The sequence below is a fragment of the Budorcas taxicolor genome, chromosome 9, assembly GCF_023091745.1.
Source record: "Budorcas taxicolor isolate Tak-1 chromosome 9, Takin1.1, whole genome shotgun sequence".
NCBI classification, from domain to species: domain Eukaryota; kingdom Metazoa; phylum Chordata; class Mammalia; order Artiodactyla; family Bovidae; genus Budorcas; species Budorcas taxicolor.
Genome location: NC_068918.1, coordinates 64803771 through 64816110, shown reverse-complemented (window position 1 = coordinate 64816110; position 12340 = coordinate 64803771). Strand labels below are relative to the sequence as shown.

The 12340-nt window shown below is 38.2% G+C and overlaps 1 protein-coding gene across 1 annotated transcript in view; it reads left to right on the top strand.

Moving 5' to 3' along the window:
* Positions 1-12340, top strand: part of AHI1 (Abelson helper integration site 1) — a 240372-nt gene that overhangs the window by 43307 nt on the left and 184725 nt on the right. Inside the window, exons 6-8 of the mRNA XM_052645614.1 lie at positions 6555-6768; positions 8026-8218; positions 9638-9733. Of these exons, the coding sequence (XP_052501574.1) occupies positions 6555-6768; positions 8026-8218; positions 9638-9733 (503 nt within the window). The remainder of the gene's footprint in view (positions 1-6554; positions 6769-8025; positions 8219-9637; positions 9734-12340) is intronic.

Genomic DNA, 12340 nt, shown 5'->3' with positions numbered 1-12340 from the left:
ATGTGAAAGAGGCAAGAGGGCTTTCTGGGTTCTGTTTTATAAGGGCACTAGTCCCATTCATGAAGGCTCTACCCTCATAATCTAATCATCTTCCAAAGGCCCAACCTCTTAATACTGTCACATTGAAGGTTAGGATTTCAGCCTGTGAATTTGGGGGAGACATAAGCATTCAGTCTATAGTAATCAATATACAGTGTCCTTTTTAATCTCTAATGATGCATTCTCCATTATGGTTTGAGTTTGCATAGAACACTGTTAACCTTTCTTCATTTCTCCATCGTCTTCCACACACAGTGTGCCCCTAAGTGGTGCCAACCTGGTTGGGGAGGGACAGCTTTTCTCTGCTTGGTCCATGGTCCCCAGGTCTAGGTGGGGCCAGATAGCACTCTATTTTTCTGCCTCTGCATCCCCGAGGCTCCCTGCCTGTGCTGCTTTGCACAGCCTTTGTTTGAGCCACTTTGTGTCCATATACCTTTCTTTTTTGCCTTCACTGGTTTTCCTCCCCTACTCCGGCACACGTGGGATCTCAGCCCTCAGGCAGTGACCTCCTTAGGGACAGGTCCCCAGTAAATGTGAAGTGTTCTTGTGCCCCACTCCCGGGTATCTTCTTGTTTATGATCTTTCTGTGTCCTTATGTTCATCACATCACTGTTAGTTTTTCTGTACCATCTAAGTGTTTTATGTTCCTTATGCTCCTTGGCTTCTTTTGAGTTGTTGAGGTTACTTATAAAGATTTGCTCCTTCTATTAACTTATTAATTACACATTCTTCTACTTTTTTTTTTGCTCATGCTCTGAGAGCAGTAAGTTTATTCTTGACTTATGGTCTAATACAAACTAACTCTCTAACAGAATATACTTCTCCAACACTGCTAAAACAGTAGAATATTTGACTCCATTTGAATCTTGTCAGGTGGTTTCTCTTCATCTGTCTCACTCCTGCCTTCTAGTTTCTCATCATGTATCTTAGGACTGCATGCATTTTAAGCTTCACAGATTTTACAGTTACCATTTTGTACAGTTGATATTAATTTATATTCATTCCCAAATTTCCTTTTTTTTTTTTTTCCATTTTTTGTCTGCGCTAAGAATTCAGTTTATTCTTTCTTTCAGTGCAGGCCAGCTAGTTCACTCAGATTTTGTTGTGTTAAAAATGCCTTTACCTTCATTTTTGAAGCATATTTGCTAATATATAATTTTAGTTTGCAGGAAGTCTTGTTAATACAGTTGTCTTCTGGGCTCCATCATTTTTTAATCCCAACTGTAATCTTATTTCTGTGCCTTTGAAGAGTCTATTGTCTTTTTTTCCCCCTTTGCCTGTTCTTTAGATTTTCCATTTATCTTTGGTTCAGAATTTTATCATGCTGTGCCTAAATATAGCTTTGTTGGAAGACACCCTGCTTAGAATTTACTGACTGATATCATTTATCACTTGTGGAAAATTCTTACTCATTATTGCTTTGTATATGGCTTCTTCATCATCCTCTCCTGTTTTTCTAGATATTTATAACTTCATAAACTCTTTTAAGTTTGTCCACATGTTTCTTTGATTTTTTCCTGATGTTCTTTTTTTTTTTTCATTATGCTTTGGTTTGGATATTTATAATGATTTTTCTTCTGGTTCACTAATCATGCCTTCCTTTGCATCCAGTATGCTTTTTTAGATACATCCATTGAATTCCTAATTTCAGGTGATATATTTTTCAGTTCCATAATGCCTGTTTTTTTTTTTTAATCAATTTCAATTCTCTGTAGAAAGTCTCCATTTGTAAAAATTATTTTGTCCTTCTTTCCTTTTTTTCTTGAGCACATTAATCATAATTATTTAAAGTCCTTGTGTGCTAACTCCAGTACGCATCATCTGTGGGTCTGCTTCTGTTTTCTGTGTTTTCTCTTGGATATTGGTTATATAGTCTTGTCTCTTTTATGTCAAGTAACTTTTTTGTTATTTGCTGGACATTGTATGTAGAATTCCAGAGTCGCATCTGCCACTAGAGAGGGTTTTCTCTTTCTACTCTTAGGCAGACAGAGTTCAGTTCAGTTCAGTTCAGTCGCTCAGTCGTGTCCGACTCTTTGCGACCCCATGAATCACAGCATGCCATGCCTCCCTGTTCATCACCACCTCCCAGAGTTCACTCAGACTCACGTCCATCGAGTCAGTGATGCCATCCAGCCATCTCATCCTCTGTTGTCCCGTTCTCCTCCTGTCCCCAATTCCTCCCAGCATCAGAGTCTTTTCCAATGAGTCAACTCTTCTCATGAGGTGGCCTGAGTACTGGAGTTTCAGCTTTAGCATCATTCCTTCCAAAGAAATGCCAGGGCTGATCTCCTTCAGAATGGACTGGTTGGATCTCCTTGCAGTTCAAGGGACTCTCAAGAGTCTTCTCCAACACCACAGTTCAAGAGCATCAATTCTTCGGCACTCAGCCTTCTTCACAGTCCAACTCTCACATCTATACATGACCACTGGAAAGACCATAGCCTCGACTAGACGGACCTTAGTTGGCAAAGTAATGTCTCTGCTTTTGAATATACTATCTAGGTTGGTCATAACTTTCCTTCCAAGGAGTAAGCGTCTTTTAATTTCATGGCTGCAGTCACCATCTACAGTGATTTTGGAGCCAAAAAAAATAAAAGTCTGACACTGTTTCTACTGTTTCCCCATCTATTTCCCATGAAATGATGGGACCAGATGCCATGATCTTTGTTTTCTGTATGTTGAGCTTTAAGCCAACTTTTTCACTCTCCTCTTTCACTTTCATTAAGAGGCTTTTTAGTTCCTCTTCACTTTCTGCCATAAGGGTGGTGTCATCTGCATATCTGAGGTTATTGATATTTCTCCCAGTAATCTTGATTCCAGCTTGTGTTTCTTCCAGTCCAGCGTTTCTCATGATGTACTCTGCATATAAGTTAAATAAGCAGGGTGACAACATACAGCCTTGACATACTCCTTTTCCTATTTGGAACCAGTCTGTTGTTCCATGTCCAGTTCTAACTGTTGCTTCTTGACCTGCATACAGATTTCTCAAGAGGCAAGTTAGGTGGTCTGGTATTCCCATCTCTTTCAGAATTTTCCACAGTTGATTGTGATCCACACAGTCAAAGGCTTTGGCATAGTCAATAAAGCAGAAATAGATGTTTTTCTGGAACTCTCTTGCTTTTTTCATGATCCAGTGGATGTTGGCAATTTGATCTCTGGTTCCTCTGCCTTTTCTAAAACCAGCTTGAACATCAGGGACTTCATGGTTCACATATTGCTGAAGCCTGGCTTGGAGAATTTTGAGCATTACTTTACTAGCATGTGAGATGAGTGCAGTTGTGCGGTAGTTTGAGCATTCTTTTGCATTGCCTTTCTTTGGAATTGGAATGAAAACTGACCTTTTCCAGTCCTGTGGCCACTGCTGAGTTTTCCAAATTTGCTGGCATATTGAGTGCAGCACTTTCACAGCATCATCTTTCAGGATTTGAAACAGCTCAACTGGAATTCCATCACCTCCACTAGCTTTGTTAGTAGTGATGCTTTCTAAGGCCCACTTGACTTCAGTTTCCAGGATGTCTGGCTCTAGATTAGTAATCACATCATCATGATTATCTGGGTTGTGAAGATCTTTTTTGTACAGTTCCGTGTATTCTTGCCACCTCTTCTTAATATCTTCTGCTTCTGTTCGGTCCATACCATTTCTGTCCTTTGTCGAGCCCATCTTTTCATGATATGTTCCCTTGGTATCTCTAATTTTCTTGAAGAGATCTCTAGTCTTTCCCATTCTGTTGTTTTCCTCTATTTCTTTGCATTGATTGCTGAAGAAGGCTTTCTTATCTCTTCTTGGTATTCTTTGGAACTCTGCATTCAGACGCTTATATCTTTCCTTTTCTCCTTTGCTTTTTGCCTCTCTTCTTTTCACAGCTATTTGTAAGGCCTCCCCCGACAGCCATTTTGCTTTTTTGCATTTCTTTTCCATGGGGATGGTCTTGATTCCTGTCTCCTGTACAGTGTCACGAACCTCATTCCATAGTTCATCAGGCACTCTATCTGTCAGATCTAGTCCCTTAAATCTATTTCTCACTTCCACTGTATAATCATAAGGGATTTGATTTAGGTCATACCTGAATGGTCTAGCAGTTTTCCCTACTTTCTTCAATTTGAGTTTGAATTTGGTAATAAGGAGTTCATGATCTGAGCCACAGTCAGCTCCTGGTCTTCTTTTTGTTGACTGTATAGAGCTTCTCCATCTTTGGCTGCATAGAATATAATCAATCTGATTTCGGTGTTGACCGTCTAGTGATGTCCATGTGTAGATTCTTCTCTTGTGTTGTTGGAAGAGGGTGTTTGCTATGACCAGTGCATTTTCTTGGCAAAACTCTATTAGTGTTTGCCCTGCTTCATCCCGCATTCCAAGGCCAAATTTGCCTGTTACTCCAGGTGTTTCTTGACTTCCTACTTTTGCATTCCAGTCCCCTATAATGAAAAGGACATCTTTTTTGGGGTGTTAGTTCTAAAAGGTCTTGTAGATCTTCATAAAACCGTTCAACTTCAGCTTCTTCAGCCTTACTGTTTGGGGCATAGACTTGGATAACTGTGATATTGAATGGTTTGCCTTGGAGACGAACAGAGATTATTCTGTCATTTTTGAGATTGCATCCAAGTACTGCATTTCGGACTCTTTTGTTGACCATGATGGCTACTCAATTTCTTCTGAGGGATTCCTGCCCGCAGTAGTAGATATAATGGTCATTTGAGTTAAATTCACCCATTCCAGTCCATCTTAGTTCGCTGATTCCTAGAATGTCGACATTCACCCTTGCCATCTCTTGTTTGACCACTTCCAATTTGCCTTGATTCATGGACCTGACATTACAGGTTCGTATGCAATATTGCTCTGTACACCATCGGATCTTGCTTCTATCACCAGTCACATCCACAACTGGGTATTGTTTTTGCTTTGGCTCCATCCCTTCCTTCTTTCTGGAGTTATTTCTCCACTGATCTCCAGTAGCATATTGGGCATCTAATGACCTGGCGAGTTCCTCTTTTGGTATCCTATCATTTTGCCTTTTCGTACTGTTCATGGGGTTCTCAAGGCAAGAATACTGAAGTGGCTTGCCATTCCCTTCTCCAGTGGACCACGCTCTGTCAGAGTGGACAACTAATTTCAACTAATCTAAGCTAAGTCAGGGAGAAGGAAATGGCAACCCACTCCCGTATTCTTGCCTAGAGAATCCCAGGGATGGGGGAGCCCGGTGGGCTGCCATCTCTGGGGTCGCACAGAGTCGGACATGACTGAGGGACTTAGCAGCAGCAGCAGCAAGCTAGGTCAGATCTGTGCTGTAGTTTTGGTAAGACCCTGTCTCATATTTGCCCAGTTCCTAGAATGTGGCCTTCCAGGTGTTTCAAATTGAGAGCCTGGCGGATATTTACCTTGTTAGCCCTTGAGAACTTAGGGAGAGTCAGCTTTGCCTGTCAGAGGTTTTCAGCTTAGTCCTTTAGCCTTCTGCCCCGTGCAACTTCAAATTTTGGCAAATGTCGTGAGGGAGAGCCTGGCCATGTGGTTGAGGCCTCTCAAGTCTCCTGGTTTTGCCACTCCAGCTCCATGTGAACGCCAGAATCTCTGCTGGCTTCTCTGTCCCCCAGTAGGGGCCTTCTGCCAGGGGCCATGCCTGGATTCTCAACCGCTAGATATGCCCAGAATTGGTGAGTGACCACAGGTGAAAAGTGGCTGTAGGCATAAAATCACCATGCCCTCCAGGGCTTCCTCCTTGCCTGGTTTTTTTCAGGCCCTTCCCTCTGGTGAGTCCTTGTTCGCTGAAACAAGACTGGGAGGTTTCACTCCTCTTTAGCCTCTCCCACTGGCCATGTGTTTGAGGCCACATTTATCACTTAACCCCTGCACAACGACTAAAAATTTTTCTGATTACTCTTTCTCCCAGTGGTGAACTTCTGCCTTTGTCCTCTTCTCATATCCTGATCAGAAAGTGTCCCCAGACACTGAAACAGCTGCCAGTCTATCAGCTTACCCCGGATTGATTCTCCCTCTCTGGACTTTTAGTCCATCTACTGTCCATTATTTTTGTACTTTTCTGATGCCTTTAAAAATAAGGTTTTGCAATTTATTTGGCTTTTTCAAGTTGTCTTTTACCAGAAACATTGACCTGTAACATTCCTGCTGCATTCTACCCAGAAACAGAAATTGTAGTTATAAACAATTTGAGTGATACATGTTCCATTTAGAAAATACCTAGATAAAATTACTTTTTTGTCTTTGGCTCTCGTTTTTTTCTTTCTGTGTTGTTGGTCCTTGTTAGGGAAAACAAAGAAAGATACCTCACCCTATTTTTATGCAGTAGTAAATAAAGCATTGACTCTCAGAGCATAGTCTGCTATTGTTTTGCTTTTTCTTTGTTTTTCCTTGAAGTGTCTTTGTGAACAGAGATAAATAAGCATGCATCATGAGCATTAGATTGTCTGTAAATTCACTGTTTGTTGTTGAGTATATTGTTATGGGAGCAATTAATTATCACATTGATCACATTGATTTTCTTCCATACATGTGGTTTCAGATGATAACGAAGATACTGATGGTGATGGTGTTCATGAAATAACAAGCCGTGATAGACCAGTTTATCCCAAATGTTTGCTTGATGATGACCTTGTCCTGGGAGTTTACATTCACCGAACTGATCGACTTAAGTCAGATTTTATGATTTCTCACCCAATGGTCAAAATTCATGTGGTTGATGAGAATACTGGTCAATATGTCAAGAAAGATGATAGGTAATTTTTTAAATTGTGCAGCCAATTCTTGAAACTGTCTACAGTAGAAGTCCTTTTTCTGCCACTGATGGTCATTTCCTGATAGCTCAGTTGGTAAGGGATCCTCCTACAATGCAGGAGACCCAGGTTCAATTCCTGGGTTGGGAAGATCCACTGGAGAAGGGAAAGACTATCCACACCAGTATTTTTGGACTTCCCTTGTGGCTCAGATGGTAAAGAATCTGCCTGCAATGCGGGAGACCTGGGTTCCATCCCGGGATTGGGAAGATTCCCCTGGAGAAGGGAAAGACTATCCACTCCGGTATTCTGGCCTGGAGAATTCCGTGGACTGTATGTATAGTCCATGGGGTTGCAAAGAGTCAGAAACGACTGACTGAGTGACTGTCACTTTCAATTTTCATACTAATTGTAGGTGTTCTTCAACTACTGATACTGACCAATATGTTTTATAGAAGAAATGAAGTGACTGTGCTAATTGAGTAATTAATTTTAAGTGGAGGGGAGTTGAGAGAGTTTTTCTGAAGCTTAATGACTAATTTATGATATTTAGGTTACATTGTAAGTTGTCTCATGTTACACTGTAAATCCTTTAGTTGTCTAACCTCCTATTTTCATATATATTTTCTTTTGAATGTAATGTATTATCTGTCCCTCAGGTGAGGCAGATGTCTCGAATTTAATTTTTCCTAGTATTAATTTTGTAGCTAAATACATGCTTAAGGCCCAAATACAAAGTATAATAAATGACTGTACTAGAATTCAAAAAAATTATTTGCCTGGAAAAATGGCAGAAATTGGAAACAAGAAAATTATCAAAAAGGTTATTCACTTATTCATTTGTCTTGGAGCATAGAAAGAAAACATAACAAACCTTGAAGTACATATAATCCTGTTGTGCTCAAATTTTGTTAATTAAATCTAATGTACTAGCTTATCACAAACTCATTTAATATTCTGAAGATATTACTTTATTCTAGCTTTATATGCTGAAGGACAAATCACACCTCTCACTTTATATTTAAATAATAAAATAATTCTTTGAAACTGAGAGTATGTAAATGAAAAATGAACTGAGATACTACTGCTTTTCAGCCTCATAAAATTTGTAGCTTTCTAGATACATAAAATAGTTTTTCCTATGTATCATGGCTATTTATTGTTTCTGATCACCTCACCTTGAACACTCTAGTTTTATTTTTTTCTCGCCTTCTCAAAATTACAAAGAACTGTGTTAATGGCAGTATCTTTTTTGAACAGTGAACGGCCTGTTTCATCTTACTATGAAAAAGAGAATGTGGATTATATTCTTCCTATTATGACCCAGCCGTATGATTTTAAACAGTTAAAATCAAGGCTTCCAGAGTGGGAAGAACAAATTGTATTTAATGAAAACTTTCCCTATTTGCTTCGAGATTTTGGTGAGAGCCCTAAAGTCATCCTGTTCTTTGAGGTATGAATTGAATGGCGCATAAGTTATAATTAATATTTTAACAGCACAAATATAAGTTTTTATTTTGGGGCTTCCCAGGCGCTAGTGGTAATGAACCTGCCTGCCAGCGCAGGAGACTTAAGAGATCAGAGTTTGATCCCTGGGTCAGGAAGATCCCCTGAAGCAGGACGTGGCAACTCACTTCAGTATTCTTGCTTAGAGAATCCCATGGACAGAGGAGCCTGGCAGGCTACAGTCCATAGGGTCACAAAGAGTCAGACATAGGTGAGAAACTTAGCACACGATCTATTATTTTAGTAGGTTAGTAATACAAAAAAGTGGTTGAGAATTTGAGGATAACTTGATAATATCCATCAGAAGTCCTTATAGCTGTTATTCCAACTTTTGGTATTTCTTCTAAAGGATAAGTGGCAAGTACTCAAAGATGTGTATGTAAGGATATTTATTTAAGCACTGTTGATAATAGAAATTTTAAGGAAATAGATCTCTTCAATTAGCAAGAGGTTTGGTTAAATAAATTATGATTTTTATTAAATTTATGATATATACATGATGATATACATATTTATATATTGACTTGAGCTGTCCACTACTTATTATATGATAATAGTTTGCAAAATAGTGTTGGAATACATAGAACAAGATTTAAATACCCATAAACTTGATGTTAATGTTTGTCAGCTATGAGTCTAGGCTACAAGTTGTTTTTACTTGGGTATATATTTTTCTTATACTGTCAGTGCTTTTTTCATTGGGAATGTATTACATTGAAGACAAGTTTAAGTATATAAAAAACAGGAATAAATTGGAGTATGTACTATTTTTTAAGCAGTCTTCTATAGATTTGTTACCTCAGCAGACCTTTTGATAAGCACTAGTAGGTTCAAAGTGGTAGTCTCTGACAAGTACCTAGAATACATGTAATCTCTATGGCTGGCTGGTTGGTTGGAATCCGTGAAGTTTAATATCCAGACAAGATGGAGATATAAAATAAAATCTTTTGAGATGCCTAATAAAAACATATATCTAAAGAGAAAATACCCAATTTAGGAAGTTGATCCAAGGAAGAACCTGCAGATAAGGCCATGAGTTTATTAAACAAACAAGTCTTTGAAGTCTGTGCTCATACATGCAAAAATGAGCAAATCCTAAGAATTCTATGCCTGGTATACTTTTGCCAGGACTATATTTGAGATAATGCTTTGTCTTGAGTTTTATATAAATCTTAAAAGATTGATTGATAAAAGATAAAGTGATCAGAAACAGACCTTACTAACTGGATGAATTAAAAGTGAGCGAGATGAGGTAAAAATGTTTTTCTTCTAAGTGAGGGTTTTTAAAATTTTAGTAATATTTATAAAATACTAAATTTTAGATAACCTAGTATACTGTGAAATAATTTTTTATGCTTACTTACAGATTCTTGATTTCTTAAGCATGGAAGAAATTAAGAATAACTCTGAAATTCGAAACCAAGAATGTGGCTTCCGGAAGATTGCCTGGGCATTTCTCAAGGTATGGTTTTCAAATCTTCAAATGTTATGGGTTATTTTTTTTTTTCAACTCAGTTTGGTGTCATATAAGGAGTTAGGATAAGGAGGTAAGATTGCCGTGGTGAAGAGGTATTAATTCAAACTCAAATGATGCTCATTCAGATTCTTAGATATTTGTTCAGTGCTTAGATGTGTGCCAGATACCCTTTATGCTCTGTGGACCCAGCACTGAAAAAGACACACACAGCCCTGCCCACATTTATTCAACTCAGCAAATTATTTACTGAACCCTTTCTATGTGCCAGCCACTGTTCTATTCAGTGGACAAAGAAGATAAACTCCTTGACCTCATGGCCTTCATATTCTAGCAAGAAGAACAGGCATAAAACAGTTGATCATAGAGCTTAGCATTTATTATAATTTTTTATGAATACTATCAAGATGATGAAAGCATCTGTGGTATCAGGTAAAGGTCTCCTACAGAAAGGACATTGAACCTGATGATGAGCTGGATGGCAGGAATGAGAAAGAGAGAGTTCTCGGTTGGGTGCAGAGTATGCAAAGACCCTGATGTTGGAAGGAGCAAGGAATACCGCGATAACCGAAAGAAGGCCACTGAGAATGGAGGACAGAGACTGAGGGAGAAAACGGTGCCTGAAGAGCTTGCCGAGGTAGACAGGGCCTTGATTACACAAGGTCTTCGAGCCCAAGCCATTATAGCAACTAGCCACCATTATAGACTTTAAAGAGTAATGGGAAGCCATTTAACGATTTTAAACAAAAGGGTGAAATAATCTGATTTATTTTTTATAAAGCTTACTTTGCTGGGTAGAGAATGAATTAGAGAGGTCAGAAATGTAGATGCTGGAAATCAAAGTAGGAAATTCTTGCTGTAGTCTAGGTATAAAATGATGGTATCTTTGACTAGGATGTTTCAACAGAGATGAAACATGTGGATAGATTGATGTTTAAAAAGGGTAAATTTTAATTTCATCATTTTTAAATTTCTAACTTCGAACATAAATTTGAGTTCTAAGAAGTCTTGAGTAATTAACCTGTTGTGTATTATCTTATAAAATTTTTCCATTTGTGCATCCATTCATTCAACAAATATTTACTAAGTGTCTATTTGTAGATAAATTAGACATTGTCCTGGCCCTCCAGTTCAGTTTCTCTGTAAACTGAACTGCCTGTATGATTGTGTGCTATGGAGCAGATGCTGTGAAAACCCAGATGAGACACTTAATCTATGCTGAAGTTGAGAGGCTTAGAAGAGGTACAGTCTGCTTGCTGAATGGCAGCAGATTGACTGTGGTGAGGAAGTCATTAGTTCTAGAGTAGTTTTAGAATCCCTCGGTCCATTGTACCTTCTAAAATCTCCCTTCTATAACCTCTTATACCTTTTTCTAGACCCCATCTCATACTAAATCAAATAAGTAACTAAAAACAAAAGACCAGAAAGGGTCGCATTCACAGAGTGAATGAACATTGCCACCTTGTGGTCTTATTAGAAACTGCTTTCATCACTTTCATGCTCCGGTCTGTGCAGAACTGCCGTATTTACTGTCAATTGCACTTGGGAAACAATGTATTTCACAACATTTTTATCTTTTAAGTGTTATAAAAATGTTTATTTATTCATGCAATCAGAAGTAAAGGGTACATTATTGTATGTGCGTCCTCTGTTGTAAACATGTTATCTTTCATTAGACTGTGAATTTTCAAGTCATTGGCAGTTCTTTTTGGCCAATTTGTTGAACATATTTTAGTCTGTATTTTACCAAGTCTCTTTGCATTTACTATATTACTCTTGAAATTCTCTATGATATCATTCCCTGCATATGAATAGCACACAGAAAGTGCTCCATGAGTATCTACTGAGGGAATTAATAAATATATGGAAACTGACTAAAAAAGCCTCATCTTTGAGGAAATAACATGAATCAGATGTAAAACATGTGCACATGTTTTAATACCTGTACCATTGGTTCTAGGAATGTCCTAGGTAGTTGTGAAGTTATCATAGTGGTTCAAATGAACCCGAAAGAACTTTGTCCAGATATAAATGAGACTTTATCCTAATTCTCAGGTAGAGGCACTTTTGATTCTTTAAGCACATGTATATGACTAATCTGTTAAACTACAAAATAATAAAACCTTATTTGTTCATGCTTCACATTATATGTTTTGTAAATGGCAGGATTTGGCTGAATTTTAGTTGTTTACTCATACTAAGCAGCATACTTGTATAAACTAAATTGGTTAGTGAATATTAAAACAACTTATGGAAAGTATGATTTAGAATCTGGGGAATAAATAACCTTCTACAAATGATATTATTGCCTTATGATAAGCTTCAGGCAGATAGTACAGTTTATGAAAGGAATCATGAGTGCTTAATATTTAATGACTAAACATCTCAATTGCTCAGTTTGAAACTATTTTTTTATCCCTCTATTTCATAATGTCACCCCTCAGCTTACAACCTATATTGACTTTACATCCTCTCCTACAGGAGTAGGGAAAAGATGAGTTGTATTTTTGCTAACTTTTGTTTCTTTATTGATACCTTGTTCCTGAACACAGTGCAAATCTGGGTTTTGCCTCAGCTAATAAAGCTTCTATTTGC